General features: G+C 35.8%; 2 protein-coding genes across 3 annotated transcripts; both read right to left on the bottom strand.

The window, feature by feature from the left end:
• Window positions 1-434: 434 nt before the first annotated feature.
• On the bottom strand, window positions 435-27,840 carry LOC111506209 (15-hydroxyprostaglandin dehydrogenase [NAD(+)]). Of its 2 annotated transcripts, XM_074183004.1 has the most exons (8): window positions 27,681-27,840; window positions 24,895-25,018; window positions 23,213-23,319; window positions 8,044-8,167; window positions 7,302-7,408; window positions 3,504-3,666; window positions 3,293-3,449; window positions 435-845 (listed from the first exon to the last, which is right to left on the bottom strand). In XM_074183004.1, the coding sequence occupies exons 1-8, from the start codon at window positions 27,774-27,776 to the stop codon at window positions 710-712; spliced, it is 1,014 nt and encodes a 337-aa protein (XP_074039105.1). In that variant the 5' UTR covers window positions 27,777-27,840; the 3' UTR covers window positions 435-709. The 2 variants fall into 2 exon arrangements, with proteins under 2 accessions (XP_074039105.1, XP_074039106.1); XM_074183005.1 differs by lacking the exons at window positions 23,213-23,319; window positions 24,895-25,018; window positions 27,681-27,840 and adding an exon at window positions 11,670-11,828.
• Window positions 8,193-11,658, bottom strand: LOC141485709 (phosphoinositide 3-kinase regulatory subunit 4-like). The gene is given in 3 exon segments (XM_074183009.1): window positions 8,193-8,608; window positions 9,672-9,799; window positions 9,801-11,658. Coding segments are annotated over 3 exon segments (588 nt in total). The 5' UTR covers window positions 10,061-11,658; the 3' UTR covers window positions 8,193-8,408.

Genomic DNA, 27,840 nt, shown 5'->3' with positions numbered 1-27,840 from the left:
AAGTTGGGGCGTCAGTGATCAGTCAGTGATCAGTGGACAAATTCTACTTCAATCCAAAAGAAATTTTTTTCAAACACTAGCGTGAGATTGAACAACGGAATTTTACCAGCCAGAAACCAAATTATTTGAATTTTCAGGAATCAGACATTTCAGATTAAATCATTGCAGATCTCTTTTAGAATTTCTTTCGCATGTGTTTCACTATTGAATAATTATTTTTATTTTATATGATACGATTTTCGATAGAAACAATGAAAAAAATATGTGTGACAGAAATTGCTCGTTTTTCAGATAGAAGAAAAACATACATTGATGCACAATTTTGGTCACAAAATATTGTTAAAATTTTGGAAAAGTACCAATGTCCAATCATAATATGATAATAATACAACCATACAAAAAATGCGATGAAAACATTTTCAATCAAGACTATATGAAATGAAAAATTGTAACATTTATTTGAAAAAAACAAATTTTTTGACTCATACAAAACCTATGAGAACCTAATAATCAATTGAATGATTACATTGAAGTAACAATACACATTCATATAATATTTTATGTACGTAGGTCTGATTTGTATCGTTATAAATATTCTTCGAATTTTTTTTTTGAAGTTATACTTATTTTGGCGCGTTAGGGAAAAATGATGAGAGTCGCGAAAAACAGATACCCTGAAGTTAGCTTATCTTTATCATCTCAGCTTCGTTTATGAAGTTTTGCGCATCTCTTCCCGATGAAGAAAAGTTACTTCGTATGGAGGCTCGTCATTTTCAGCAACCCAAACTGAACCATTATTTCCTTTCTTCATTATATCCTGTAAGGCATCAGCAACGTACTCAGACCTGAAAAACATATCAATCCTTTTTGAATTTTACATGTAGTAATGAAAACTAAGAGGGTCAATATTTGACCTCACTTTCAAATCATTATAGATACAAAATTATTGGAGGTAATATAGTTCAGGTTATATTATTGAAATCATATATCACCGATATAGGAACATGTTTTATATATATATATATATACATATATATATATATATATATATATATATATATATATATATATATATATATATAATCAGATAAGTACTTCTTTGATCATTCCCATATTGATTTCAATATAAGAGCCACCGGTAGACCGCTGTTTCAGCCTATTGGGCATCGTCAGTACCGGGCAGGCGGTCCTCGATTGAAGACAAAATGTGAAAAACCAAGAAAAGTACTCGATAAAAATAACTGCGTAAACGCAAGCGAAACATAAGTGGAACCACCCTATTGGTATGACACCCAAGTCAACTTGTCATGTTTTTATGTCAGTGTTGGTGGTTTGACCAATCAACTAACAACTGCGGTAGCAGACAATTTTGGAAGCTAACCTGAAATGCCACTTTCCAAAAAAACTGATCCAAAGGTACTTATCGTACCTTTGGATCAGTTTTTTCGTGGTTTAGCCGATATACAATTTGTTGCAGTCCGAGCATTGTATACTGTATATCCCGTTTTGGTTTTTGTCTTCCTCTTTTTCATAGCTGTTTATTTTTTGTGTTATTTTCGTGTTTGGCTTGTATGTGATGTTGATGTTCATTGACATGAAGATGTTTGTTATTTTTTTGGTTTGGTGTCCTACGTACGTAAATGCTGTCCATCGTTGTGTTGTTTTGTCTGTTGGGTTGACTTGATCCTTGTTCTGTATTTTTTGTTTGATTCTGTTTTCTAGTTTATCTATTGTCTTTTGGGCGAATCCGTTTTCGTTCGCTATTTGGTATATGATTTTCCGTTCTTTGTTTCGGGCTTCATTGCTGAGTGGTATCCTTAACGTTCTATATATGAATGCGTTATAAGCAGCCAGTTTTTGTGATGATGGATGGTTTGATCTTGCGGGTATGGTGGAGCTTGTTTGTGTAGGTTTCCGGTATATTGCCATTTGAAATTGTGTTTTGGAAACATATTAAACATATTATCCATAGTGTAATTAATTTTCATGAAGTAACGGGTCATAGTTTTCGTGAAATATCGCAAATTGGAATAGTAGAGCATACGCAATAAATTCCTTGTGTGTGTAAACGCAAAACAGGGTGGTTTGCCATATTTTCCATGAGAAATCAGAGGGTTACTATTTATATTTCGTGAATAGCAAATAATTAGTAATAGTAAATCGTTGACCCCGCAGGTTACCTTTGATATTTTGGAACAAGAAGAAGTCATTGGGTACCAAATCAGGACTGTACGGAGGATAAGTCATTAATTCGATGTTTTGACTGCTCAAAAATTCACCTATTTGACGAGATGTGTGAGAGGTCGCATTGTTATAATGGGTTATGTTTCGTCTTCGACAATTAGTTCTACGAATTTCTCCGAAAACTTCCGCCATACAAATGGTCGTGTATCACTCAGAATTGACCGTTCTACGTTACTCAAGCGGAACAGTGTGCCACATGCCCCATTCGGCTGAAGAAATAGGCGACCAATTGGTCCGCTGTGCTCCTTTCACGAAAAACTTTTGTTGGATTTAGCTAGTCTTAGAATACCCACACGGTCGATTGCTGCTTTGTTTCCGGCTAATACATATATATCCATGATTCCATCACCTCTCACGATTTTATACACGTCTATTGAAGCACCACAGCCGAATTTTTCAATAATTTTCCCCCACCACTTGACGCGAGCCTTTTTTCGAGTGATTGATAAATTATAAGGTATCCAACGAGATCAATTTTTTTACAACTGCGCCTTCATGCAAAATTGAATGTATTGAAGTGGAACTGATGTGCAAGGATGTTTCTATCTCTCAATATGCCACATGGCGATCTTGCATCGATGTTTTGTGGCACATCAACCCATTTTCGACGAACTTCACGGAATTCGTCGGCGACCGAACTACGACCACGATTGAATTTACTATACCAGCGATATACTGTAGTATTTTATGGTGCTTTATCGTCATACAAAGAACTGAGTTTATCGACATATTCTTGTTGAGATAATCCACGTTAAAAATTGTGTAAAATAACTCACTGTAAACAAAATAAATAGCACTTGTTCTCTCTCTCTCTCTCTCTCGACTATTGACTTTTGCTTCCATTTAGGTGCATTTTTACTTCTGTGAGCACAGAAGTCTTACTGTATGCAATACAACACTCCTAAGATTGTGCCAAAGAATGTCAAACTTTATTATGGTGTTGCCACATTTTACCTATTGATATTAGTGTTGCCAGTTCCCGAAACATAAATAGTCCAACATCGTACAAAACGTATAGTTAACTCTGAAAAATTGATGAAATGCTTACGAAGACATCTTCTTGCTAATTTCAAAAAGTTGTTGTTGGAGTTCGCTATTCTTGCTTATCATATCTGCTATCGAAGGAGTCAGTATTACTCCTGGACAAATAGTTATCACTCTTATTTTGTTTTTGAGGCACGATTCATCTTCACCAAAAGCCTTACCTGAAACAATTCCCTGACATTATTTTTTTCGTATATTTACTTGACAAAACGTACCTAGACCTACAACTCCATGTTTGGTTGCAGAATAAGTCGATCCCAGTGCTGAAGAGTTTAGTCCAAGAACAGATGCGGTGTTTAAAACTAATGCTTCGTCCGATGATTTGTACTTGGGGAGATATTCTCTAACAGCAATGTAAGTCCCGTGCATAACACCAAGCTTTGAAAAAATTGGTATCCTATAAGTTTAGAATGAAATAAATATGAACAGAGATTGGAGTGTGATTAACCGAGCGTTCTTTTAACAATTCATGGACTGAACTATCATCAGAAGATCAACCATTTTTGAGATTGGGATTGGCCTTGAATTATTTTGAGCTGATACTAGCTCTTTTGGAGTGGTGCACCAGTTTTTTCACTTGTATGTTCCTATATATATTTTTTTGCAGCACTCTTCATGTATCAGGTTATTTCAAAAGTTTTGTCCGCTTCAATGTCATGTGTTGTTGTAGCTCCATATCTTAATGAATATTCATTCTACTGTGTTGTGTTATATATAATAATAATGAAAAATGCTTTCATTGAAAAGTTACTCAGTTCAAGAGATTCTAACCTAACCTAACAAATGGCAGAATTCAACATCTGCACATGATGAAATATTGAAGAGAAGAAAGGAAGAAAAGCAGCGAAGAGAGGCGAAAAATATTGATTGATAGAAAATTTTATACTCTATGCATTGATGCTGTTCATTTTTTCACAAATTTTAATTTTCTGCCTCTTTTCAGTGCATTAGTATGTGATGTCGTTGAGCAATTTTTTCTATACAAATTCAAATTGAACCAAAGCGCTGCCAAAATAGCCCAAAAAATTAATCAGGCTTTTGGCAATGATAGTGTTAGGAACACACTGGTCGATGTTGGTTTGCGTAATTTCGTTCTGGAGATTTTAGCCTCGAAAATCAAAATGAAATCGACCTACAGTAATTCAGGACGCGTTTTTGTAAATCCTGGTGGAGACTGACCCATCACAAACCATGCGTAGGATGGCAGAAGAACTGCGCGTCAGATCCCAAACGGTTTTTGATGGTTTAAAAAGTATTGGTTGGGTCAAAAAGCTCGAGAAGTGGGAGCCACACGATTTGAGCGATCGACAGAAAGTATCACGTTTCGAGATCTGTTCTCCTTTGCGTTTGCATAACCAAAACGATCCGTTTTTGAATCGGATCGTCAAGTACGATGGAAAGTGAATCCTCTACAAGATAAGAGGAGACGTTCAGGACAGTTGTTGGATACCGATAAGCCACCTAGTCACTGCCCAAAGGCAAACATTTTCTAAAAATGACCATGATTACTGTATGGTGGTCAGCATCTGGTGTGATTCACAATGAATATCTGAAATCGGGTTAAACAATCGCACCAGAGTCCTATTTTGAGGATATCGACGAAATGTACCGAAAATTGTTTTTTTAGCAGCCGGTACTGGCCAGCAGAAGAGATCCAATCCTGTTCCACGACAACACCCGTCCGCATATTTCACAAATCACCGCCCAATAATTAAACGAAGTGAGCATCGAAGTTCTACCTCCACAATCCCTAGACTTTTCGCCAATCGACTACCACATTTTCAAGCACACGTGGTCCTGATTGGTGAAGGTCCTATCGGCGAGAAAGTTATTCTCGCTGATAGAACCTTTACTAATCAAAACACTCGACTTCATCGAATACCGAACACATAATTCTCATGCTGATAAAATTAATTGTTACGTTGGCAAAAGTACACAGATTCAAATGGTACTTATTTAGATTGAATCAAATAAGTATTTGATGAGATATTACGGTTTGAAGTAGTCATAAAAACGGATAACACTTTCGAAACAACCTAATACCTAATGTGATCTCATATATCGCACCGCTGCATGTCGAGGCGAGTGCCAGATACAATAAATAGAGGGTGAATGGGGGAAGAAAGAATGAGGACAGAGTGAAGGGAAAGGACAGAATACTTCTCTGGCTGCAAGGAATGTTGCTGGAGGAGAGGGAAGACGAAAGGGTAACTGAGGTGTACGTGGATGCTGGGGCGAGACTGGAAGATGAAAGAATGGGCATAGGCTGGGCGAACAAACGGGAAGAAAATGATTGGGTATAGTCGAAGTAACCGATATAGTAATCTTAGGTGTCGACGAAGTCAAAGGCCAAAAAACCAATACAAAGGAAGTATGCCGCAACGAATTAGTCCACATTGACTGAAGAATTGGCGGTTCGTATTGGTACGTAAAATAGTCAAAAACAAATCTTATGAACGCAAGACGCGATTTGATGCGGGATTACCAAAACCTTTAGAGGTTCATCTAATAAAATCATTAAAAAAACAATATACGACTGTTACAAAAGCAATGAGATTCCTACAATTGAAATCATAAGGAAGAAATTGAATACTTCCGGTCATAACGTGAGCTGCTGTGACAAAACTCTTCAGAATTGAATAAAGAAACTAGGATTTAGATTTAAAATAATGAACAAACGTCAAGCAGTTATGGAAAGCAGAAGAATAGTGGAATTGCGTAACAAATACTTAAAACAAATAACCAAATATAGACAAGAACAGCAGCAAATTTTCTATTTGGACGAAACTTGGTTTTGTTAACATATGTGAATAGTTATAGAGTTAATTGTTAGAATTTATTTTTATTTACATTGACGGCATAATGTATTAGAGTCAGGTTGAAGGCTATTTATTGTAATTTTGGGAGATAAAATAAATAAAAGGGTCTTCTGCCCCCATTGGTTCGCACTCTCGTGTGGTCGACGTTACGCGTCGGCTGCACGTTGAGGGGGGGTGAGTTCGGAGGAGTAGGGGTTGCCTTGACAGTGGTGGCGGTAGATAGAGGGATGGCACTTTTCATCTCCAAAAGGAAACCGGCTAGCATGGGCTATTAGGTAAAATTAGTTGCCTTTTTTAGAGATTATCAGAATAATGTTACAGAATTTGAAAAATTCTCGTTTGTTGATTCCATTTTTTGTGATGTGATTCAAACAGATATTTCCACTTTCCGAACAGTAGAAGATGGCGTTTACAGGTTTTCAAAGCGACGTTTCGTCTTCAACAAACCTTGATCAATTCTGATTTTTTATTTGGACTGGAAAAAAATCACCTGTGATAGGAGTTAGCTATAGCACACATTTCCCTTTTATATTTCGAAATTTCAATTTTTTTTTTCACTCTCACCACTCTCTTTATAACCAGATGTAAAGACACTAGATTCAATAACTTCTCAAAATATTCAGATTGAAACAGCAAAATAACTGAATGCCAGTTCAAAGTTCACTCAGTAGAAAATAGAAACGTAATTACGATTTTCACTTCTCCAGCTGAATCGATACGAAATAATCAAGTGGACATATATCGGGTAACCGATTTGGTAATTTCAAAGATTTCTTTCATCAATCGTTTGATAAATGTTTTGTTTGGAATGAAGTCAAAAAATGATTTTTCACAGGAATAGTTTCGAACATACAAATTTCTATTCACAAGTAACGAACCGTTATTTGTGAATGACCATTTATTGAAGATGATCTCAAGTGTTCTTTAATGCAATGATGGATAATTTGTATGAAATGGCATTCAGTAGCAGTTACAACATATTTGAATGAACAGGTTGTTTACCGGTATTTTATCGAAGAACATCATATTTCCTTAGTATCGGAAAAATGTTTTCAATTCTGCAATATTTAGTTGCTTATAGAAATTGCAAGACTATTTGCCACAATCTCATTTGATGTTAACACAATTAGTTCTGAAGTTACAGTTCTCTAGATGATTATAACAAATAAGAAAATAAAGAACATAAATACCCACCAAGTTAATAGATACAACTTTTTCATAGTTGGGGCCTTCTTCGATTCCAGCATTGTTGACCACAATATCAAGGTTTTTGAATCTCTCTATCATTTTATTGAATGCATCTGAAATGATTTAGTTTATGTGAATTTGAGAGTAGTTAGGTCCTTTAACATTTGATTTTTATTACAGGTATCAGTCATAACACTCAGTACATAATCCGTAATGACATCGCAGAGCACAGTTGATGAATGAAATGACTTTCAGAGTGATCTCCAAGAATACCAGACTTGAGTCAGGTGGACTCATTTACTTACAGTAGTGTTTCTTAAACTTTTGGAATTCATGGCTCCCTTATGTTTTTTAAGGTTGTCGCGGCGCCTTGAACGTAAAGACTACACTAGATATTTAATTAATGAAAGTAGGTAGGTGGCTGTCTGAACGGATTGCATTTTGCAATTACCGATAGTATCATATTATCAGAGGATTTTTATTAATAGGTACGGACATATTACTTTTACTCTCAGTTATCTATGTTGTAAAACGTTGTACCCTGAGACTCACCCGTGGCTCACGGCGCACACTTTGAGAAACACTGACTTACAGTCACGTTCAAACACAAAATTACTGAAACATCAATCACTAGTTCACATCATTTGTGTTTATATTAAAGCTTGTAGTATTAGGTAACTCTTTGCAACTGAAATATTGTTACAAATACATTGTTTCATCATCAATATTTGTAATTCAGTATACTCACTTCTAACATCCTCCTCTTTTGAGACATCCCCCTCGATGAAAATAACTTTATCACCATATTCTTTTTCTAAACTCGAGACAACTTTCTTGCCAGTTTCTTCGCAAATATCTACCACTCCTACTCCCTAGAATAACAGGTTATCAAGTTCATAGATCATTCATCATTTATAAAATATTGAAAATTATAATAGTATCGTTTGAAGTAATATGTTCTGGGTGCCACAAATTGTTTAAAAGCAGTGTTCACTTTCTGATGCGCGAATTCTGCATTACATTTAACACAACTTTTTTTAACAAAATGGATTTACCTTCATTCTAAATGAAAAAAATTACTCGTTAGCACATAGACTGAGTTAAACCATTGTTTCAGGATTTCCTTAGACCTATGTCGAAATGAGTGAAGTTTTTGTAGAACACCCTTCGTCTTGACGTATCAAAGAAATATGGATAGTCTGCAGGATTTTCTACAGGGAGGAAGACAGGTTTGAACGAGACAAAATCAACAAGTAACACCCAGTTCCAAGATGTGACTGTGATGTTTTCTAACTTTATATCCCCATGACAACCTGTGGGTTGGGCTTCCTATCGAATGCGTCCCCAGGTGGCGGATAGATGAACGGACAGAGGACTGAGACCCTGTCCGGGAAGCCAATGTGGCCTTACGGACGGGGTCGCCGGACTCATGGTCAGTGGCAGAAATGAGTAGGGTGAGGGGAACTAAAACTCCCCAAAAGCTTTTACAAAACATGCCACCGTGGACCAGCGTACACATGCCAAGGTGTGAGGAATCGTGCCGACAGCTGAATGGCTGCAGGGTGATATGGCGGTTACGAATGATCCCCTTGAGGAACTGAACGAAACCTCATTGCAATCAGCCTACCTCTGGTAATGCCTGGCTCTGCCAGAGGCGACCAACTCTTTCCTTGCTACTCGTGGGAACACACATGAATGAAACAAAAACCAATCCCGAGGCTGGACAGAAGTGCTCACCTCAATCTAAGGCGGTGGCTGGGGATGAACAGAAATGTCGACTCCAATCTACCGCTTGAAATGAGGCTGGACATAGCAGATCACCTCGTGATGTAATACAAAGGCCAAGGCGTAAGCTCATTTGCGGCGCCGAGGCCAGAAGGAGAAAGAGAGCAGAGGAGGCAAGACTGGCAGCCACTATAAGTGCACCACCCTCCTCCCGCACTCCACCTCCAACAGCAAGGGCACTTCCTGTGGCAGGGGCCAAGAGTTCCGCTTTGAATAAAGGCAAGGAACTGGCTGCCCCTGCAGGAAAGCTCCCTCACTTGTGCATCTCCACGGAGGGAACCCCAATAAGGTTGAAGATGCCGCGCAACGACATTAATGTCACTGCAACTTCCAAAACCTTCGCGGAGGCCACCGTGAGACACCTCAAGGTTGCCAAAGAGAGTGTGTGTTAGGCGAGTCTTGGTCTACACCTGCCAATATAAAGGAGATGTCTCCTAGTGACCTGTCCACCTTCCTGGAAACGACAGGATGGAAGATGACCTAGGAGGACAACTCCCCGGGAGGATGTACAATGAGTCACATGTAGCCTAAGTGCTGTGGTTCTATACTCATCCTCTAGAGATACTCTACAGATACAGAGATCATCATCACAAACCCAAACTTTATGGCATTGTGTCAAAGCCAACAAAATTTGAAATGTAATCCACCGTTTTTCAATGTTAGTTAAAAACGGACTGATACTCAATCTATCGTAGAGAGTGTATTTTACATACTCTCTGATAAGGAATACAGTTGGTAGTAGAACTTAATTTTTTCCTAATTTCCTCTAGATGATCTTCATATTTTGAGAGGGGTAGAGTAGGATCATGTATTGCAAATACCTTGAATACTATCCAACCTTCTTGTGGTTCGACTCTTGCCACATTAAGAAACTTTGTGGTCCCCAAACTTGCATCGAACTTTACATAGGGAAGATCCATAAGGTATCTATCAAAAGGAAAAATCTGGGATGGGGCAATGCCCACAAGCTGATTTTCCATTTGTGCTTGGGGAAATTCTTGTTTTATGAGAGAAAAAAATATATAAATCTCTTGTTACTTTTCAATAATTTTCATTATTCAGAAATATCCCTTCCATACTAAGTAATCTCCACGTATTCATTCCACATTCTGCTCATTTGCCATTTTGTTTGTAAACCATTCATCATTTCGCTAAAAACAGTCATAAAACCTTTTGATGATAATATGGGTGAAAAAGAACTATTGTATATAGTATGTTCAAATAGAGCTTGTTTCACGGTATACATAGTTGAAAATGATCGGGATGGGTTTAACTGCCCTTTCTCGAACACGGGGGAGTTATAATAACCTTCGATACTAGTGGACTGGATTCCTTGTAGGTTGCTGGTTTTTTTGAATAAATTGACGCTGAATAAGTTCGTTAACTAAATATTTACAATCCTTAGCAGCTACCATCTTACAAAATCGTAGGACATACAAGTAACATTGGGCGTTGGCAAATTGCTTCTCATAAGATAGTCTGTGTTTGAATTACTTACAAAACGTTTCCTTCTTCAAGACACACTATGCACAATGCACCACTAATGTATGCAAATTCCCCTTTTTACTTATTAAACTTGGAAAAATACAAACGCCGAAATTATTCGAGCGTCGTGGATAAATTGAAAAATGAAAAGACTAAATCTTAGTAGGAGAAAGAAAAGCCACTTAGGTTTCACTACCTCGGAGGACAATTTCGGAATGCGTTGTACCTCTCTTGGCTCTTTCTGGAAATTTTTAATCGCCACATGTCGACCGATAAGGGAAAGGGGCGATGTTTCTGGAATTCTGGGAATTCGTTGAAGGAACCTAAAGGTTTACAGATGTAGGAGTTGGAAAACAATAAATGAATTGACAGAGCGCGTTCAGGGATGGCTCAAGCATAACTTAAGTTGGAACTAAATAATTAATAAAAGATCAGAAGAAGCTTGTTGGAAACTGTGTTTCCAACAGAAAACATATCACATAAACGAAATATTACAATTCTGCGTCTGCCCCTTTATCAAAGCGAACTTAATCCCATTGAATTACATTGGACTCAATTAAAGGATTTCGTTGCAAGGAGAAACAATGAAATATGTCATTTTGATTGTGTTGCTTCTTCTTGCAACGAAATCCTCCACTTGAGCCCAATTGAATTCACTGAGGAGTCGTTAGGGAATGTCTATTGAACATGTTGAACATGTTATAAAAAAGAAGACAACGGGTGGAAATTAGTCATTCACAATTGTAGAAAAATCAATCATCACATTCAACAAAGATTCATCGGATTTGTCTGATGATGAAACAAAATAATTTTTGCTCATACCTAATATCTTTCCAAATGAGCATACCTATTCACTATCATGTAGATATTTCAAATCGGAATACTACAACAAAAGACGTTAATTGTGTGAAAATAAATAAACATTGTTATTAGTTTCAGTAAGTTTTTCTGATTAAATACCCAAACGCACGACACTGTAGGTAGGAAACAACCTGAACGCTCAGCTGTTTGCGCTACATGAATATGGTTGTGACATATCACTAGAGAGATATGTCACAACACAATTTGGTAGAGTTATGGTAAGATAAATATTTTGACAATTACCTTAGCCCCTTGCTGCAGAAATTTTTTGACGATAGCTAAACCAATTCCACTGGCACCACCAGTAACAATTGCCACTTTTCCTTGTTCAAAACTCATGATAAAAATGAAAGAAGAGAATTGAATGTGGATTGTCTCTTTTCTGGGAAATTATCTTTCGGAAGATACATTGTTATCAAATAATGTGATTAGGTTATCAATATACATTCAGCAGTGCATAACACATATTTATTTTCCAGTGGCGTGCTTGAATCAGAAACAACTCCATTTTTTGATGATCGAAACGAAAATGTCGTTATTCCAGTATATGCTTATTTCACAATATCATTATTGGCTCCATTAGGATTTCTGCTAAATTATGGCGAACTGAAATTTGAACAGAAGAATTTGCGTTACAGTAAACACAGACCAGTTGAAGGGTTCTGGAAAGTAATGAAAATTTGACCAGCAAATGTTATTCAGATTCTTTTCCAGAAACTGTTATCTGTAAGTTATCCAGTATAGGCTGGGTAAATCCAGATAGTAGTGATTTCCTTCAATTGATTCATCATCTCATCGAATGAAAAGTCTGCCAGTTTTTCAATTAATTCTAAAAATTGTAATTGACGAAGGTTTTACCGGTGAGAAAGTTATCGAGGTGCTTAAAAATATGATAGTCGATTGGCGAGAGCTATGGGGAGTATTCGTTTAATTTTAGGACAGTGATTTGTGAAACATGCGGGCGTTGTTGAGGACCAGGGTCGGTCCTCCTCTGTTGACCAGTGGTGGCTGCTGCTGACGCAATTCTCAGTACATTTTGTCGATTTCCTCTCAATAGGAATCCCTTTTGTGATTTAGCTCGATGCCAGAAAGTTATAAATCACACCAGCCGCTGACCACCATACACTATATAATTTATATCACCATGTATACTGAAAAAATGAAATGTTCTCAAATAAAGAGTCTTCGAGTTGAATGAAAGTCAAAGTTATATTCTCCCAAACAGTAACGATTTTCCATCGAAACATAACATTTAGCGACCGTGACAGGACACATCAACAATGGAAAATCTCAAGACAGAAAGGAAGCAGTTACGAAGACTATTCATCAAAACCATCAATGACCTAGATATAGCATTAATGAAGCCAATAAGCAGAGAACTGTACTAGCGACTCTACGACGGGCTAATCAGAGAAAAAATGTTTTCGAGCATTCCTACCGAAGGAGAGCTATCACAAGAGTTCGACCGAATTGATTTCTTCATAGACGAAATCATAAATTTCCGATCCATATGTGACTTTGTAATTAAAGAGGTGACAAAAAGGGTTCAGAAGGTTGTTTCCAAATATTCCACTGGAGACACCAGAAGAAAATTTCGACTTCTCTAACTTGAACTGACAAAGTTCGTTGGCAACTTAAAAAAACTGGATTGGTTTCTAGGGACAGTTCCGCAAAATCCACGAGGATGAAAAAAATATCTAAATGATACATTTCAATACCTACTGCAGGCAACAGAACCAGATTCTGTGGCCAGAGAGTTGATCAAAAGTTTTCCGCCTTCCGGTTAAAATTATGGAAAAGCTATTGACCAATTGAAAACACGTTTTGCCAGGGATGAATTTCCGATAGAGGTGTATGTCAGAGAATTGCTGGATCTTGTTCTCGAACAAGCAACCAATACGTCAAGTACGACTTTGTCCTCTTTGTATGACGAGTAGGAAACTCAACTGAGAACACTGGGAACACTGAATCTGCATTGCCAGCTGAACTATTGAGAGTTTGATGCTTTAAGATTTTTAGAAAAGAGAAGTTGAATCTGAAAAGAGAATGAATCTTGCACAAACAAGCTTTAGTATAGGAAGAGAAATAACACAGAATGCGAAAGCTTTGGACAAATTGAAAACGCAAAAGCTAGGTGAATCAGAAATATATACTGCATCAGCCCTTCATTCAGCGAGTAAGAATAAAAAGAACGAGGTAAGAGTATTCCGATTTGTTTATTTTGTGATAAGTCGCATGCAAGTCAGGAGTGTTTCAAAGCTCACTCTGTAAAAATTGACCATATCAAGAAATCGTCTTAGTTCATTAATATCTTCTGGCTTTTTGTATTCTGTAATTCTTTGAATTTTTTATCAGTTGGTTTTATTCCATCTTTTGTGACTAAGTATCCTAAAAATTCTATAGCGTCCTTGCCTAATTCACTTTTATCCACATTAATGGTAATTCCATGATTTTGTAATCTTTCAAACAGAAGTTTCAGATGTGCTTTATGCTCATTTTCATCCACCGAAGCAATTAAGAAGTCATCCAGATAGGGGGAGCAAAAATAAAAATATTTCGTTATCTGATGAACATATCGTTGACACGTCTGCGCTGCATTTTTTAGCCCAAACGGCATAAAGAGATATTTATAAAGTCCAAAGGGTCTAATATGGCCGTTTTCTAGCTTCTGGAGCCATCGCAATTTGGTGAAAAGCATTGACTAAGTCAATTTTTGAAAATATCTTTTTGTCCTCCAAATGAAAGGTGAAGTGTTTGATATTTGGTATGGGATACCTATCTGGGACAGTTTTAGAATTCAATGACCTGTAATCCCCATATGGTCTCCAATCTCCATTTGATTTTCGTACCATGTGTGAATGACCGGCCCATGGGCTTTTAGAAGGCCGAATTATTCCTTGTTTCATCAAATATTTGAATTCTTTTTTAGCAGCATCCAATTTTTGGGGATTAAGTCTGCGAACTTCAAAGTGTGTGGGTTGTCCTTTGGATATTATTTGATGTACAATATTTGTTTTTTCTTTTGATTTATTTAGACATTTACTCATCAAATTAGGAAATTCAATTAAAAGTCTGCGATAAGGGCAATTAGTGTTTATATACTGAAACATTTATCAACAAGTAATATTTCACCTCTGCTGATTAAATTTGTTTCATTATCAACCAATTTTCCATTTGATAAATCAACTGTTAATCCAAAATTCTTCAAAAAATCCAATTATGGCTCTATCAACATCTGCTATGATAAATCTCCAGTTGAATTGTCTTTTCAATCCTAACGTTAATATCAGTAGTATTTCTCCATAAGTTTTTATTTCAGATCCATTAGCAGCATAAAGTGTTTTATATAAGACTGGTAGATGGTGATCTAACTGTGGTATTAATGATATTTCAGCATCTGTGTCAATTAAATATTTTATCAAATTATCTAAGAATAATTCGTTCAGGCCAGTCTCAACTTCCTACACAGTAGGTTAATGGATTGACACCTATCAGAAAACAACTACTCCACTGGCTAATACCACGAAGGGCGTTGGATTATATCCGACAGGTGTCAGTGCAGGATTCTTCACATAAGTTATTCCTGCATATGCTGTTGGCGATACAACTGCCGCAATAGATTTTCAATTATTGGAACACACTTGCAGACCGGTTTTGGGCTGTTTGGCCACTCGTCAGTGCAAGGCAGTGTATATCATCAACATAAAGTCGATGATTTCCAATAATTGAAAATCGAATTCCGTCAGAGTATCATTCCTCGAACTAAGCTGAAGCATACAACAAACAACAGGTTTGTCGTCGCCCCATCTGCCTGTGAACGAGGTAACCAACTGCATATTCGAAATTTGCCCAATTCCTCGTATAAGGAAAGAAAACTTTCACATATAGTCAGTGGGCATACGAGGGCACTGACGAGTAGCCAAACAGCCCGAAACCGGCCTGCAAGTGGGTACCAATAATTGAAAATCTATTGCGGCAGTTGTATCGCTAACAGCATATGCAGGAATAACTTCTGTGAAGAATCCTGCACTGACACCTGTCGGATGTAACCCAACGCCCTCCGTGGTATTAGCCAGGGGAGTAGTTGTTTTCTGATAGGTGTCAGTACATTAACCTACTGTGTAGGAAGTTGAGACTGGCCTGAACGAATTGTTCTGAGATAATTTGATTTATAGCCAGTCTTCAAGTATGCTCACTGACTATATGTGTAAATATTTTATCTTGGACTCAGGATCGAAAATTATCAGACGATTTTCATTCGGGCCATTTTCGCTAGTCGTCATTAACGATTGGCCTACATTTTTCCGAAGATACTTTGACGAAAGTACAAGGTTGGATACATTTTCTAGTTGAATTTTTGAAGAGTCTGTGGAAATAACATAGTTCATCGTTAGAGTTTGGATCTTGGAATTTTGTTTTAGTTCTGGATTTTGATCTAAATCTTGATCTTGACCTAGACCATTCTCCTTCAAAAACTGGGCTGCGTCTTCTGGTACGAGATTCATCAAGTTTTTGAATAAGTTGCTCAATTTTATTTTCTAAGCGATTTTCTTTTTGACCAGCTTGAATAGAACAAACGTCCGTATTTGCAATTCCTTTCATCATTCCATCGGCCATAGTTATAAGTTCTTCCTCAGGATAAGTTGTTCCACTGTGTTTGGGAGTTTCTTCAGTCAAGTTAATAAGATGGAGTCATTTGTCCTGAGGCAAGATCCTTCATTTGCCAATAGAGCTGATTAGGTTTTCTGTCTCCAAGTTGACACTCCCTGATTAAATTCGTCATCTTTTCTTCGTCTGATATTTGATACATTTTGATGAGTTGACTTTTTAGTAGTTCATATGAATCTGAATAATTTTTGAGTTGTATTGAAAAAAGATTTGAATTTTCTTTAACAATACTGCAATCTAAAACTGTCAGTATCTTTCCAAATTTGATTTTATTGGAATGTATGGTAAAGTGACAGAATTTGCACGATTGAATTCAGTTTCTGGCTCTATGTTGTAGTCTAGACTAGTTTGACTGATAGAACAACGATCTTTTTCTATGGAAGTTGACGGCGTAGTAACTGCTTGATTAAGTATAGGTGTAGACTCTTTACTCATTTGTTGAATAAGTTTTTCTACGCCTTCCATTCTCCTATTATTATTTTCGAGATTTTCAATCAGCTCATTACAAAGAATCACTAGCTTGTCAACTTTTTCAATAACACTATCTTCTGCTTGATATTCCTTAGATTTCTTCCGATTACTGATTTTGCAAAGAAGTTCTGTGAAATCAAAGTCTTGGGAATTTATCATTCCAGGATACTCCTTAAGAATTTCAGCCTCCAGCATTATTTTCATGTCAGGAACAGTTCCACCAGGATTGACATTGAAATATTCAAGTAGGTCAACTAAGTGCTCTCGCGAAAGGTTTTGAAGTAACTTGACCATGGTTTTATCAAATGCGTAATAACTATTCACTTCTTGGGGTCAGCAATTGTAGGTTTTAAGCTACTTCTGGAAAAACGTTTTGGATTGAAATTTTTTCTAAACAAAATCATCTAAACAAAAACATCTCCTAGCAACACCTAGCATAGTCCATTTGAAGGAAATTGTAGGGCACTTGAAGCACAAAAGCCTTATTTTAACTACTTGAAAATCAATCACATTAGCCGAAACTGTAAAGCCATTTTCCAAATTTGTGCCCTGACTTGTCTGCAAAAAACGATTCGAAGATAGATGAACTTGTTGATGAAAAGGTTGAGCATGTTCTCACTAATCATCTGCGTACCGATGAATAATGGCAACTCGTGAATAATGGCAAAGAAAAGATTGTACGAGATTTATTAGATTCAGCATCACAGAGATCATATATATATTGTCAAAATCTGTGGGATATGTCAAATCTCGTCACGAAAATATTATACAGGGTGTGTTCAGAGGTGTACAGTTAGCTCCAAAATTACATGGAATATTCGATATTACTGTTGATACCTTGAGAGGGAATTCGCGATCAAATTATCGGTTCTCGAACAGAAAACGATTTGCAATTTCATACCGCGTTTGGAAGATTTCTCGTATGTCAATATCTTGAAACAGAAGAATATTATTTTGAAAGAAGTAGCTGTGGAAAATGTTTCTCAAGATGTCGAATTACTATTGGGTGCTGATATTTTCGGGAAACTTCTCACGGGAAAAGTCAAAAATCTAGACTATTATTTATTTGCAATAGAAAATCGTTTAGGGTGGACTGTGATGGGACAATCACAACCACAGTGGAATATCAAAAATGACACGTTTTTCAAACGTGCAATTATTATCTTCACACACTGATCACAATTTTGGACATAAAATATCGTTTTAATTTTGGAAAAGTACCAATTGCCAATCATAATATGTTAATAATCAGAAAAGTTTTCGAGAAACGAAATGATTGTGAAAAACAGTCAACACATGTAATAAAAATATATTTATTTGAAACCATACGATATTAAACATTGTTACCCCAATAAAAAATTAACACTTTTTGACTTGCACAAAACGTATGAGAATCTATTAATTTAATGAATCAATAATAGAAATTTAACACCTCGAGAACTTCTGACTGTGTATATCACATTCATATAAATGACGCAAAATTATCAATTATTTCGTACAAAAGTATTTTATGAACATAAGTCAGATTTACCAGTGTGAAGGCAGACATGGGTTTCAGCCACGAACTGGGGGAATTTACCGTTAACAGAAAGAAGTGCACCAAGCCACCACTTGTCGTTAAAATTTATAGCTAGCCACGAAAAGTTGTATTTTAGAACAATAATTTCATGACCAGTCATGGAATTTTCAGAATAAACGATATTTTTCAACATTTTCAATAATAACTTCACAGTTCTCAATTTTGTCGTGAAAAAGAACAACTTCCGACTTTTTGAATGAAAAAACTCATATCTTTTGAAAATTTTGTGCCGCTGGGGATACCTTTATGGTCCTCGATTTTGTCGCCGAAAAATACACACCCCTTTCGTTATTTTGATTATATATTTTGAAAAATTCGGGCTGCTGGGAATATTTTCACATAAAACGAAGGTATTCGGCATATGCTATGATACCTTCATGGTCTTGAAATTTTTCGCGGAAAAATACACCCCCTTCCATCCTATGCATCATTTTGAATAAAAAAATCATATATTTTGAAAAATTAGTGCTGCTGAGGATATTTTCACGTTGCAGGGGGTGTATTTTTCCGCGACAAAATCGAGAACTGTGAAGATATTATTGAAAACGTTGACCACTATCGTTTTATGTGAAAACTCACATGGCTGACTATGAAATTATTGTTCTAAAAGACAATTTTTCATGGCTAGCTATGAATTTTAACGACCAATGTTAGCTTGGCGCACTCCTTTCCGTTAACGGTAAATTCCCCCAATTCATAGCTGAAACCCATGGCTGCCCTCACACTGGTGTCAGATTTGAATTATTATAAATATTTTTTCATTTAAGCTTTGTTTATGAAGTTTTGCGCATCTCTTCTCGATGAAGAAAAGTTACTTCGTATGGAGGCTCTTCATTTTCAGCAACCCAAACTGAACCATTCTTTCCTTTCTTTATTATTTCCTGTATGGCATCAGCAATGTACTCAGGCCTGCAAAACATATTCATTCTCTTTGAACTTTACATGAAATAATGAAACTTAAGAGGGTCGATTTTTTAAATATGGGCATGTCTCACTTTCACTATGTTTTATTCAAATTTAAAGATAGGAAGCGTTATAGATAACTACACAGCTGAGGTGATATAATTTAGGTTATATTAGTAAAATTGATTGATCGTCTCATACATTCATTAATATTTATAAAAAGTTTCAGATAAGTGCACTTATTCCTTTTGATGATTTCAAATACTAACTGCATGAAATTGAGTACATCTCAAGAACTATTTTGCACAAATAATGAACACTTACTGATATTTTGCTATTATATTTATATTTATTGAAAAACGTAACTTTGGCGAAATGAACACCTTTTCGCAATTTTCCCAATCACAATCATGCATTATAATCCTTGGAACACATTTTTATAGAGCGACTGAATTAGCCAGTGTATATATAATCCCGATCTTAGTAAGTTCATAAACTCTTGGTCTGGTATCCGTTACATCTACTTCTCTACTCTACTTATGTTGTAAAGCAGAACGAAGTACCTTGAACTTTTTTCTCAATAATTATCTGATGAAACAGATAGGTCCAATACAATATCAATTCTAGAAAAGAGGAAAAATATTGGCATTTTATATCAGAACCTAATTAGAGATCCTAGCAGGTTTAATTGTTGTTTTTTTCTGTACGTAATATGTCGTTGTTCATGTTGAACTCGAGGTTATTCCCTGAAAGGTGGCATAGGTGAAATTTCCTTCCCTGTCCTTCCCTGTATAAACTTTGGAGCATGATGAATATGTTAGTTTATAGATCCCTGATTTGTTATCTTTGTCTCTTTTTGACTGGTTCTTTATATGTTTACCCATGATATTTTTATGTGTGTGAGTATTTTGTAGGAGTTGATGTAATTTTTAATGTGGGAATATATTTGGTTAATGGCCTGTTTGAAAAGTTTTTTATCAAGGATGTGCCTGAACCACGTTTGAGTTGAAGTTGTTGTTTACTGCAATTTATTTAATCAAATTCAATTTCTTATTAGAATTGGACATGTAAAAAATTTTCCTCATTTTTTGATATCGTAAATTACAATAGTAGATCGTAGCCAATCAGCTCCTTGTGTAGGTGAATACAAAACAAGGTCGTCTAGTATCTTTTCCACATGATATTAGAAAACGAATAATCAACTCTAAAAAATTAATGAAATGCTTACGAAGACATTTTCCTGCTAATTCCAGAAAGTTTTTGTTGGAGTACGCTAGGTTTGCTCATCACATCTGCTATTAAAGGAGTCAGTATCAGTCCTGGACAAATAGTTATCACTCTTATTTTGTTTTTGAGGCACGATTCATCCTCACCAAAAGCCTTACCTGAAACAAATCACTGTCATTACCTTTTTTATATATTTATTTGACGAAGCGTACCTAGACCTACAACTCCATGTTTGGTTGCAGAATAAGTCGGTCCCTGTGTCATTGAGTTGAGTCCAAGAACAGATGCGGTATTTAGAACTAATGCTTCGTCCGATGATTTGTACTTGGGGAGATATTCTCTAATAGCAATGTAAGTCCCGTGCATTACACCAAGCTTGAAAAAATTGGGTATTTTATAAGTTTAGAATGGAATAAGTAAACAGAAACTGGGGTGTGATTAACCAAAAGTTTTTTAACGTATTCAAAAAACACTTTATTGTGAGGTTTTCACTAAACGATTCAACAAAAAAGCACCACGTGTTTCGCCATATAATGGCTTTCTCGGGCATGTCTTCACTAACTCAGTTAGTGTGAAAATCTCATATTAAAGTGTTTTTTGAATACGTTAGTTATGAATTTTCATCAAGTATCGGCCAATAACATCATATATTGAATATTTTTTTCAACAATTTATGGACAGAACTATCTTAAGATGGATAACCATTTTTGAGAGTATAACAATAATAATAAATGGGGGAGTTTAGCAGAGCGCTATTCTTCCACTCAACCACGTTTGAAAAAAAGGAACATTACAAAAAATAAATGGCGATTTCAGGACAATAATAAAATGAAATACAAATGTTTATGTTAGGATCACTGTTGACTGAGCAATTCAGTTTTGAGTTTACTTTTGAATAGCGGAAGTGATGAATTTTTCAAAGATTCACTGAATAAATTACATATTGTAACAGCATGATACGTGAAGGATCGTTCATAGATAGTGCTATTATGATTCGGAATGTCAAAATTATTATTGAATCTAAGGTTTCTTGAATGTATCTGAAATCTGGGAAGAAGTTTTTTCACCAAATAAGTGGGTTGTGTTTTTTTTTTATCAGTTTGTGAATGAAACAGGCGAAATGCAATTATCTTCTGTTTTGCATTTTCAACCAATTTAATTGATTGATTGAAGGGTTCGCATGATCTCTGTAATTCAAGCTGAATATTAGTCTAATGTAGGTCTTCTTTACTTTCTGAATTCTTGCAGAAGTTATAAAATCGATACAAGGGCCATAGACGACATCACAATAATTGAACATAGTACGTCTGAAAGGGTAATTTTGAGAGACCTACTAAGATATTGTCTGTTTGAATACCGATGTTTCAGAGAGCCGTACGACCTTTGAATGAGAGCATTTGCTTGATGAACAAATCTGAGGTTGTAGTCTATATGAAGTCCTAAGCATTTTATTGTGTCAGTCAATTCCACAGAATGTCCATCAATATGCAAATCGATATTATCTATGGGCCTTCCACGATCTTTGGCTTTTCCAAAAATTATTAAAGATGATCTACTAGTATTAAGGTTTAGACAGTGTTGCTGCGAAATCTGAACAAGATTTTTTATATCATTATTGAGCGATGTTTCGATCAATAAGCTGATTTACTTTATCGGAGTAGTAAAAGTTAGTGTCGTCTGCATATGTCTGAATGTTAAATAACTTGATTGGGATTGGGCTTGGCTCTATATCTGTATCTATACATATTTTTTCTACTGTGTCCTGGTATATATCGATCGATAGAGAATTTTGTGCTTTATATTTTGATTCTGTTAATTTTTATCAAAATTTTATTATTTTGCCTGTCTTCAGCTCATTATTATATGATGTCATTATGTCGTTGAGCGATATACAGCTAATTTTTCTCTACGAATTCAGATTGAACCAAAACGCTGCCGAAACTGCCCGAAAAATCAACCAGACTTTTGGAAATTTCAGCCTCGAAGATGAGCCCCGAAGTGAGCGACCTACAGTAATCCAGGACGAAGATTTGAGGATCCTGATGGAGACTAGTTCATCACAAACGATGCTGACCATCCTTATAGTCAGCACTATACACTGTATAACGAGACTATCATACTGAAATATTTTGTTTTCGACCCTATGAAGTATTTCTGCTAAATAAACATGTTTGATGTTTGTTCCTGTCATATTCCGAAATTTCAATTTTGCCTATTCACCCTCGCTTCTTTCTTTATAACATATTGTAAAGGGATTCGAGGATGTTTAAAAATATTCAGGTTGAAATAGCAAAATAGTTGAATTGAAACCACGACAGTTCAAAGTTCACTCAGTAGAAATGAGAAATATTTTCCAAGCCGTAATTACGCTTTTTACTCTTTTGGCTGATTCCATATAAAATAATCAAGTAGATATATATCGATTGACCGAGGTGGTGATGTCAAAATCCTCTTTTATCGACAATCTGATAAATGTTGTTTCTATACAGTAGCATGTTGAGTCAAACCTCATTTTGTTTGGAAAAAAGTCAATCAATATTACTGAATTTCCCTAGGAATAGTTTTGAACATACAAATTTCTATTCACAAATAATGGACCAACTATTTTATTTATGCACGGTTCCTGTTAACCTTTTGATTTAGCCATATGACATTTTTTCAAAATGATATTTGGGGTTTCTATAATGCAATAATGAAACTATTGTTTGAAATGGTATTCAGTAGCAGTTACTATATATTCTAATGCACATACTGTATTGTTTATATTTCATCGATGAACATCATATTTGGGTAGTATTGGAAAAATGATTTCAATATTGCAACATTCAGTTGCTTGTGGAAATTGCTTGAACATTTGATGTGAACACAATTTGTTTTGAAGTTAGAGTTCCCCATATTATTATGACAAATAAGAAAGTAGAACATAAGAAATACTCACCAAGTTAATAGATACCATTTTCTCATAGTTTGGGCCTTCTGCGACTCCAGCATTGTTGACCACAATATCAAGGTTTTTGAATTTCTCTATTAATTTATCGAATGCATCTGAAATGATTCAGATCAAGTTAATTGAGTGAGTTACATGAACCATAATGACATCGCAAAGCAAAGTTTGAAAAAAATTAATGAATTTCAGACTGACCTACAAGAATACCAGACTTGAGTCGGTTGGACTCATTCACTTATAGTCACGTTCGAGCAAAAAAAGTTCAACTCAAAATCACGAAAACATCATTATTTTACACCATTTGTGCTTATTTTAAAGCAAGTAGTATCAGATAACTCTTTGCAACTGAAATATAATAATGATAATAAGCTGCCTGAGGAGATGGTGAACTCGGTTTAGATTTTCACACTGAACGAGGTGATGGCCACCCGCTCACCGAGTTGCAAAACGTTCAGCAAAAGGCTCATATTAAAGCTGAGTGGGCTGAAGTCGGAAACTGAGGAATTCATCATGGCCTGTCAGGATGCGAAAGTAGTGATTTACATTGAATTTGAATGGCTGCAACCTATGCCTGGTTTTTTGTGGCATTCTAGATTCTCATTAAGATAAGCAACCTCCTGCTGCCGGTGAAGATGTGCATCCGCAATCGATGTCCTGGAATCGAAATGGAATGACGAGACAAGTGTGCTGTCGTCAGCAAAGCAATATATTGGATTCTAATTTCTAATAAGTCGTTGATATACAATAAAAAGCGGGTTGGAGACAATATAGATCCCTGGGGAACACCAGCGTTGATGGTGAAAGTATTCGAGAGATATCCATCGACGGCCACTTGCAGGGAATGTTTTTGAGGAAGCTGAAGAGCCATACACAAAAATGATTCGATAAGCCATAGCATCGAAGTTGGGTCAGTATAGAGGTTTCTGTGACATAAGGTGCAGGGCCTGCCGCGAGGCGTCCGAGACCCTAATGCACTTGCTGTCAGCATGTCCAGCATTTGTGGTGTCGACCTATATCTATCGACATAATGCGGTCCTATGTGTGCTTTATAACCACCTATGGCACTCTTACGGTTTTGACGAGACACCGGTGTTGCCCTTTGCTCCGGGGAATTTTAAATTCATTGTGAAGAACGAAATGGGAATTGGTAGGAAGAGTGTACTCTTCAGTGAAGCACCCTGTGATATACAACATTTTTCCTTATGTTATCAGCCGCAGGTACAAATGAAGCAGATGGTTTTCCGAATCGTGAACATGCCACGTTCAATGGACCAAAAATTTGAAGTTTTTATAACTTCTAGTTACTATATGCGAGCGCTTTCGATAGTAGACTGTGTTATCATCTTGATGGCTATACTCAAACTGAACGTTTTATCATCATGTTTGTTCTTTTATACGGTTAGATCGCCTTAGTAAATCAGACCCCTAATTGAAGGAGCATCAACAAGTCAACGTTAATTCGAAAGAAGTCTGATGGGATTTTGAGTGAGCTGAGGAGCGGAAAGTTTAGTGACTCTAACCTTTTGAGGAGGGGCTTTTCATCAATATATTTTCACTTATAATTTTGAACCACGGCAAATGATATACATCTGATAAAAATTATGCAAAGAGATTTTATTAAAACGTGACAAAGTATTGTTTCATCGTCAATATTTGTGAACCTGTATACTCACTTCTAACATCCTCCTCCTTCGAGACATCTCCCTTGATGAAAATAACTTTATCACCATATTCTTTTTCTAAATTCGAGATTACTTTCTTGCCAGTTTCTTCGGAAATATCTACCACTCCTACACCCTAGAATAACAGGTTATCCAGTTCATAGATCATACATATATCATCCCTCATCTGTAAAATATTAATAGTATATTACGAACCAAGTAGGATAAGAAGCCAATTACCCACGAGCGAAAAATTGTAAGCACGAGGCGTTATCCGAGTGCGATAGTTCGCGACTGGACGTAATTTTATCCTCGAGGTGCGTACTATACTTTTTCTACGACTGACTGTAGAAAGGAATAGTCAGTCAGTCAGAACTTAATTATATAATTTTAAAATTGATACATTTCACCACTATCCTCTGATAAATAATACTAATATATAATTATATTATTTACATAAAAAAAACTTCCAGCAGTAGGATATACAAATGCACGCGTAACCGCTGAGCTACTCTGGCGATTGCCAAAGAGATGTCTGATTGAAACAAGAGGTTGTTGATTCACGGATATAACTAAGTTCATTTCCAACCCACAAACTGTTGAACAATAAATTTTCTGAAAATACGATTTTCATTTCGATTTTACAGAGAATTTGGAGAGAAAGTCCAATGTTTTTGGCTTTTGGATAATTGAATATATTCATGAAATCATATTTATCCGAGTAAATGTTACATATCTCATCATTTTTTTTTATTTCTCACGGAAGTGACTGCCATTAATTTTGAATACGCAGACAAATTAATCAATTTTTAAACTTTCTCAATATACTGCATAACAAAATTCACAGCAGAAATCGAACAAAACAAGAAACTTAGCTTCTTAGATTTGAATATTTCAAGACTCAATAATGATTTTCAATTCAATATCCACAGAAAAAACACATTCACAGACTGTACAATTCTCTTTGACTCTTTCAGTCCACTCTCACATAAGTTATCCGCGTTTGGGTCGATGGTAAACGAAGCTTTCGCACCCCCTTTATCTGAAAATAATTTCCAAAATGAAATGAAAATAATTAAACAAATTTCAGTAAACAATCAGGTACCAGTTTCTCTAATAGAAAAGATGATATCAGGTAAAACTAATGAAACACTTATAAGCAAATTATACCCAAACTGTAGAGAACATAATATATGTAAGTATAGTAGCATCAACTATTCAGGTGAACTTTCAGAAAATATTCAAAATTACTTCTCTGAATTCAAAATAACAACAGCTTTCATTAGTGATAATAATTTAGGCAGAACTCTGTTTAATGAAAAACCCAAACGAGTTAGAATGAAAAAAAAATCAGGTATATATAGAATAGGGTGTGGCGAATGTTCTGCGGTATATACAGGCCAAACTGGTAGAAATTTTGACGTAAGGCCCCATGAACACGTCTGTTTGGTCAAAAAATCTACAATGTATGAACATCTTTATTACATATTACATATGTAATGAAGAAAAAAATGAATTTGTTGGAAGCCATGGAAATTAACAAATGAATTAAAAACCTGAAATATATACCCCTAAACGAGCAACTCGATATATGTAGGTCACCACTCTTGAATTTATGAGTTTAACAACCCCTATAATCTTCGCGTTGAATTTTATAGTTGGCACCCTGGTTCGTTTAACTACCTGCCCTTCTATCTTATCTAAAAACTCCCGATATAACCGAATTTTCAAATTTCACATTTTAATTTTATACTTGATAATGGGGTTAAACCCGAAACCGGTCGTATAAATAATAACTAGTGGAAATTAGACAAAAGTGTTTTTATTCATTTTATTAAAGTGATCATGAATTAACACAAAATAAACAAATCATCAGTCATTCATATAATGTACCTAAGTGACATTCGTATACCGTTGATATTCTGTGTTCGCAAATGACGGAGTATTCGATATGAAAATGAAAATATGAGAGAAAATATGAAGCTGTGAAATCACTAGAACCATCTTTAGGACGAAAAACTGTGCCAGTTAATTGAAAATAATATTATTATTCTGTGTCTGTCCCCTTATCATTGGAAACTCAATCCCAGTGAACTCCTTTGGGCTCAAGTGAAGAATTTCGTTACAAGAAGAAACACGATATCCAGAATGAAAGATGTTGAAAGAAGTTTGAAGAGTCCTCGAAACATATCGATTCTGAAAAATGGCGAAAATGTATTATAGAAGAAGGGAAACTAGGCCATTAAGTTGAGGAAATTGTAAAAGCTTCATCATATTCATATCAGATATATTTTCAAATGAGCATACCTATTTGTTATTATTTGAATATTTTAAATAGAAATGTTATAACAATATTTATTGTTTGGAAATGAACATGAACATTTTTTATTAAATACCCAAACGCACGCCACTGCGATACAGTAGGTAGGTACGATATGGTAGGTTCGGTAAATTTTATAAACCCTATACCAGCAAATCATTACAAAAGTACAAACCTTCGTTCGAACACCCTGTTAGCGTTTTCCATTTATATTGAACATTTATTACTTTTTATAATTGAAAAACAGAGTATGGTGAATTGTCTTGTTTTATATCAAATGAATTAGGCATTATTTTCGATGAAATATTCCCGGCTTGCCGCCCCTACTCATAACATCGTCTAATCTCAGTCAATTCAAATGAAACAAAACAGTGATAACCGTATGAAAAATCATTCAGTAGTTTTTGAGTTCATCGCGTTTCGACAGACAGACATTTGACCATGACTCCACTATAAGTGAAATATTTTGAACAATTACCTTAACGCCTTGCTGCAGAAATTTTTTGACGATAACTAAACCAATTCCACTGGCACCACCAGTAACAATGGCCACTTTTCCTTGTTCAAAACTCATGATAAAACTGAAAGAAGACTTGAATGTGTGTGTATTGTCTCCTTTCTGGGAAATTATCTTTTTT

The sequence above is a fragment of the Leptinotarsa decemlineata genome, unplaced genomic scaffold, assembly GCF_025532065.1.
Source record: "Leptinotarsa decemlineata unplaced genomic scaffold, Ldec_3_MD MMD2_tig00026330_RagTag_RagTag, whole genome shotgun sequence".
Taxonomy (NCBI): Eukaryota; Metazoa; Arthropoda; class Insecta; order Coleoptera; family Chrysomelidae; genus Leptinotarsa; species Leptinotarsa decemlineata.
Note: the sequence above shows the minus strand (reverse complement) of the source record. Positions and strands in the feature narration are given on the sequence as shown.

Bases quoted from the DNA above. Each gene is read 5' to 3' on its own strand.
- LOC111506209 (XM_074183004.1), bottom strand. From the start codon at position 27,776: ATGAGTTTTGAACAAGGAAAAGTGGCCATTGTTACTGGTGGTGCCAGT. The intron at 25,019-27,680 runs GTAATTGTTCAA...CTGTTATTCTAG, and splicing joins TTCTGCAGCAAGGCGTTAAG to GGTGTAGGAGTGGTAGATAT. The intron at 3,450-3,503 runs GTACGTTTTGTC...GAATTGTTTCAG, and splicing joins ACATGGAGTTGTAGGTCTAG to GTAAGGCTTTTGGTGAAGAT.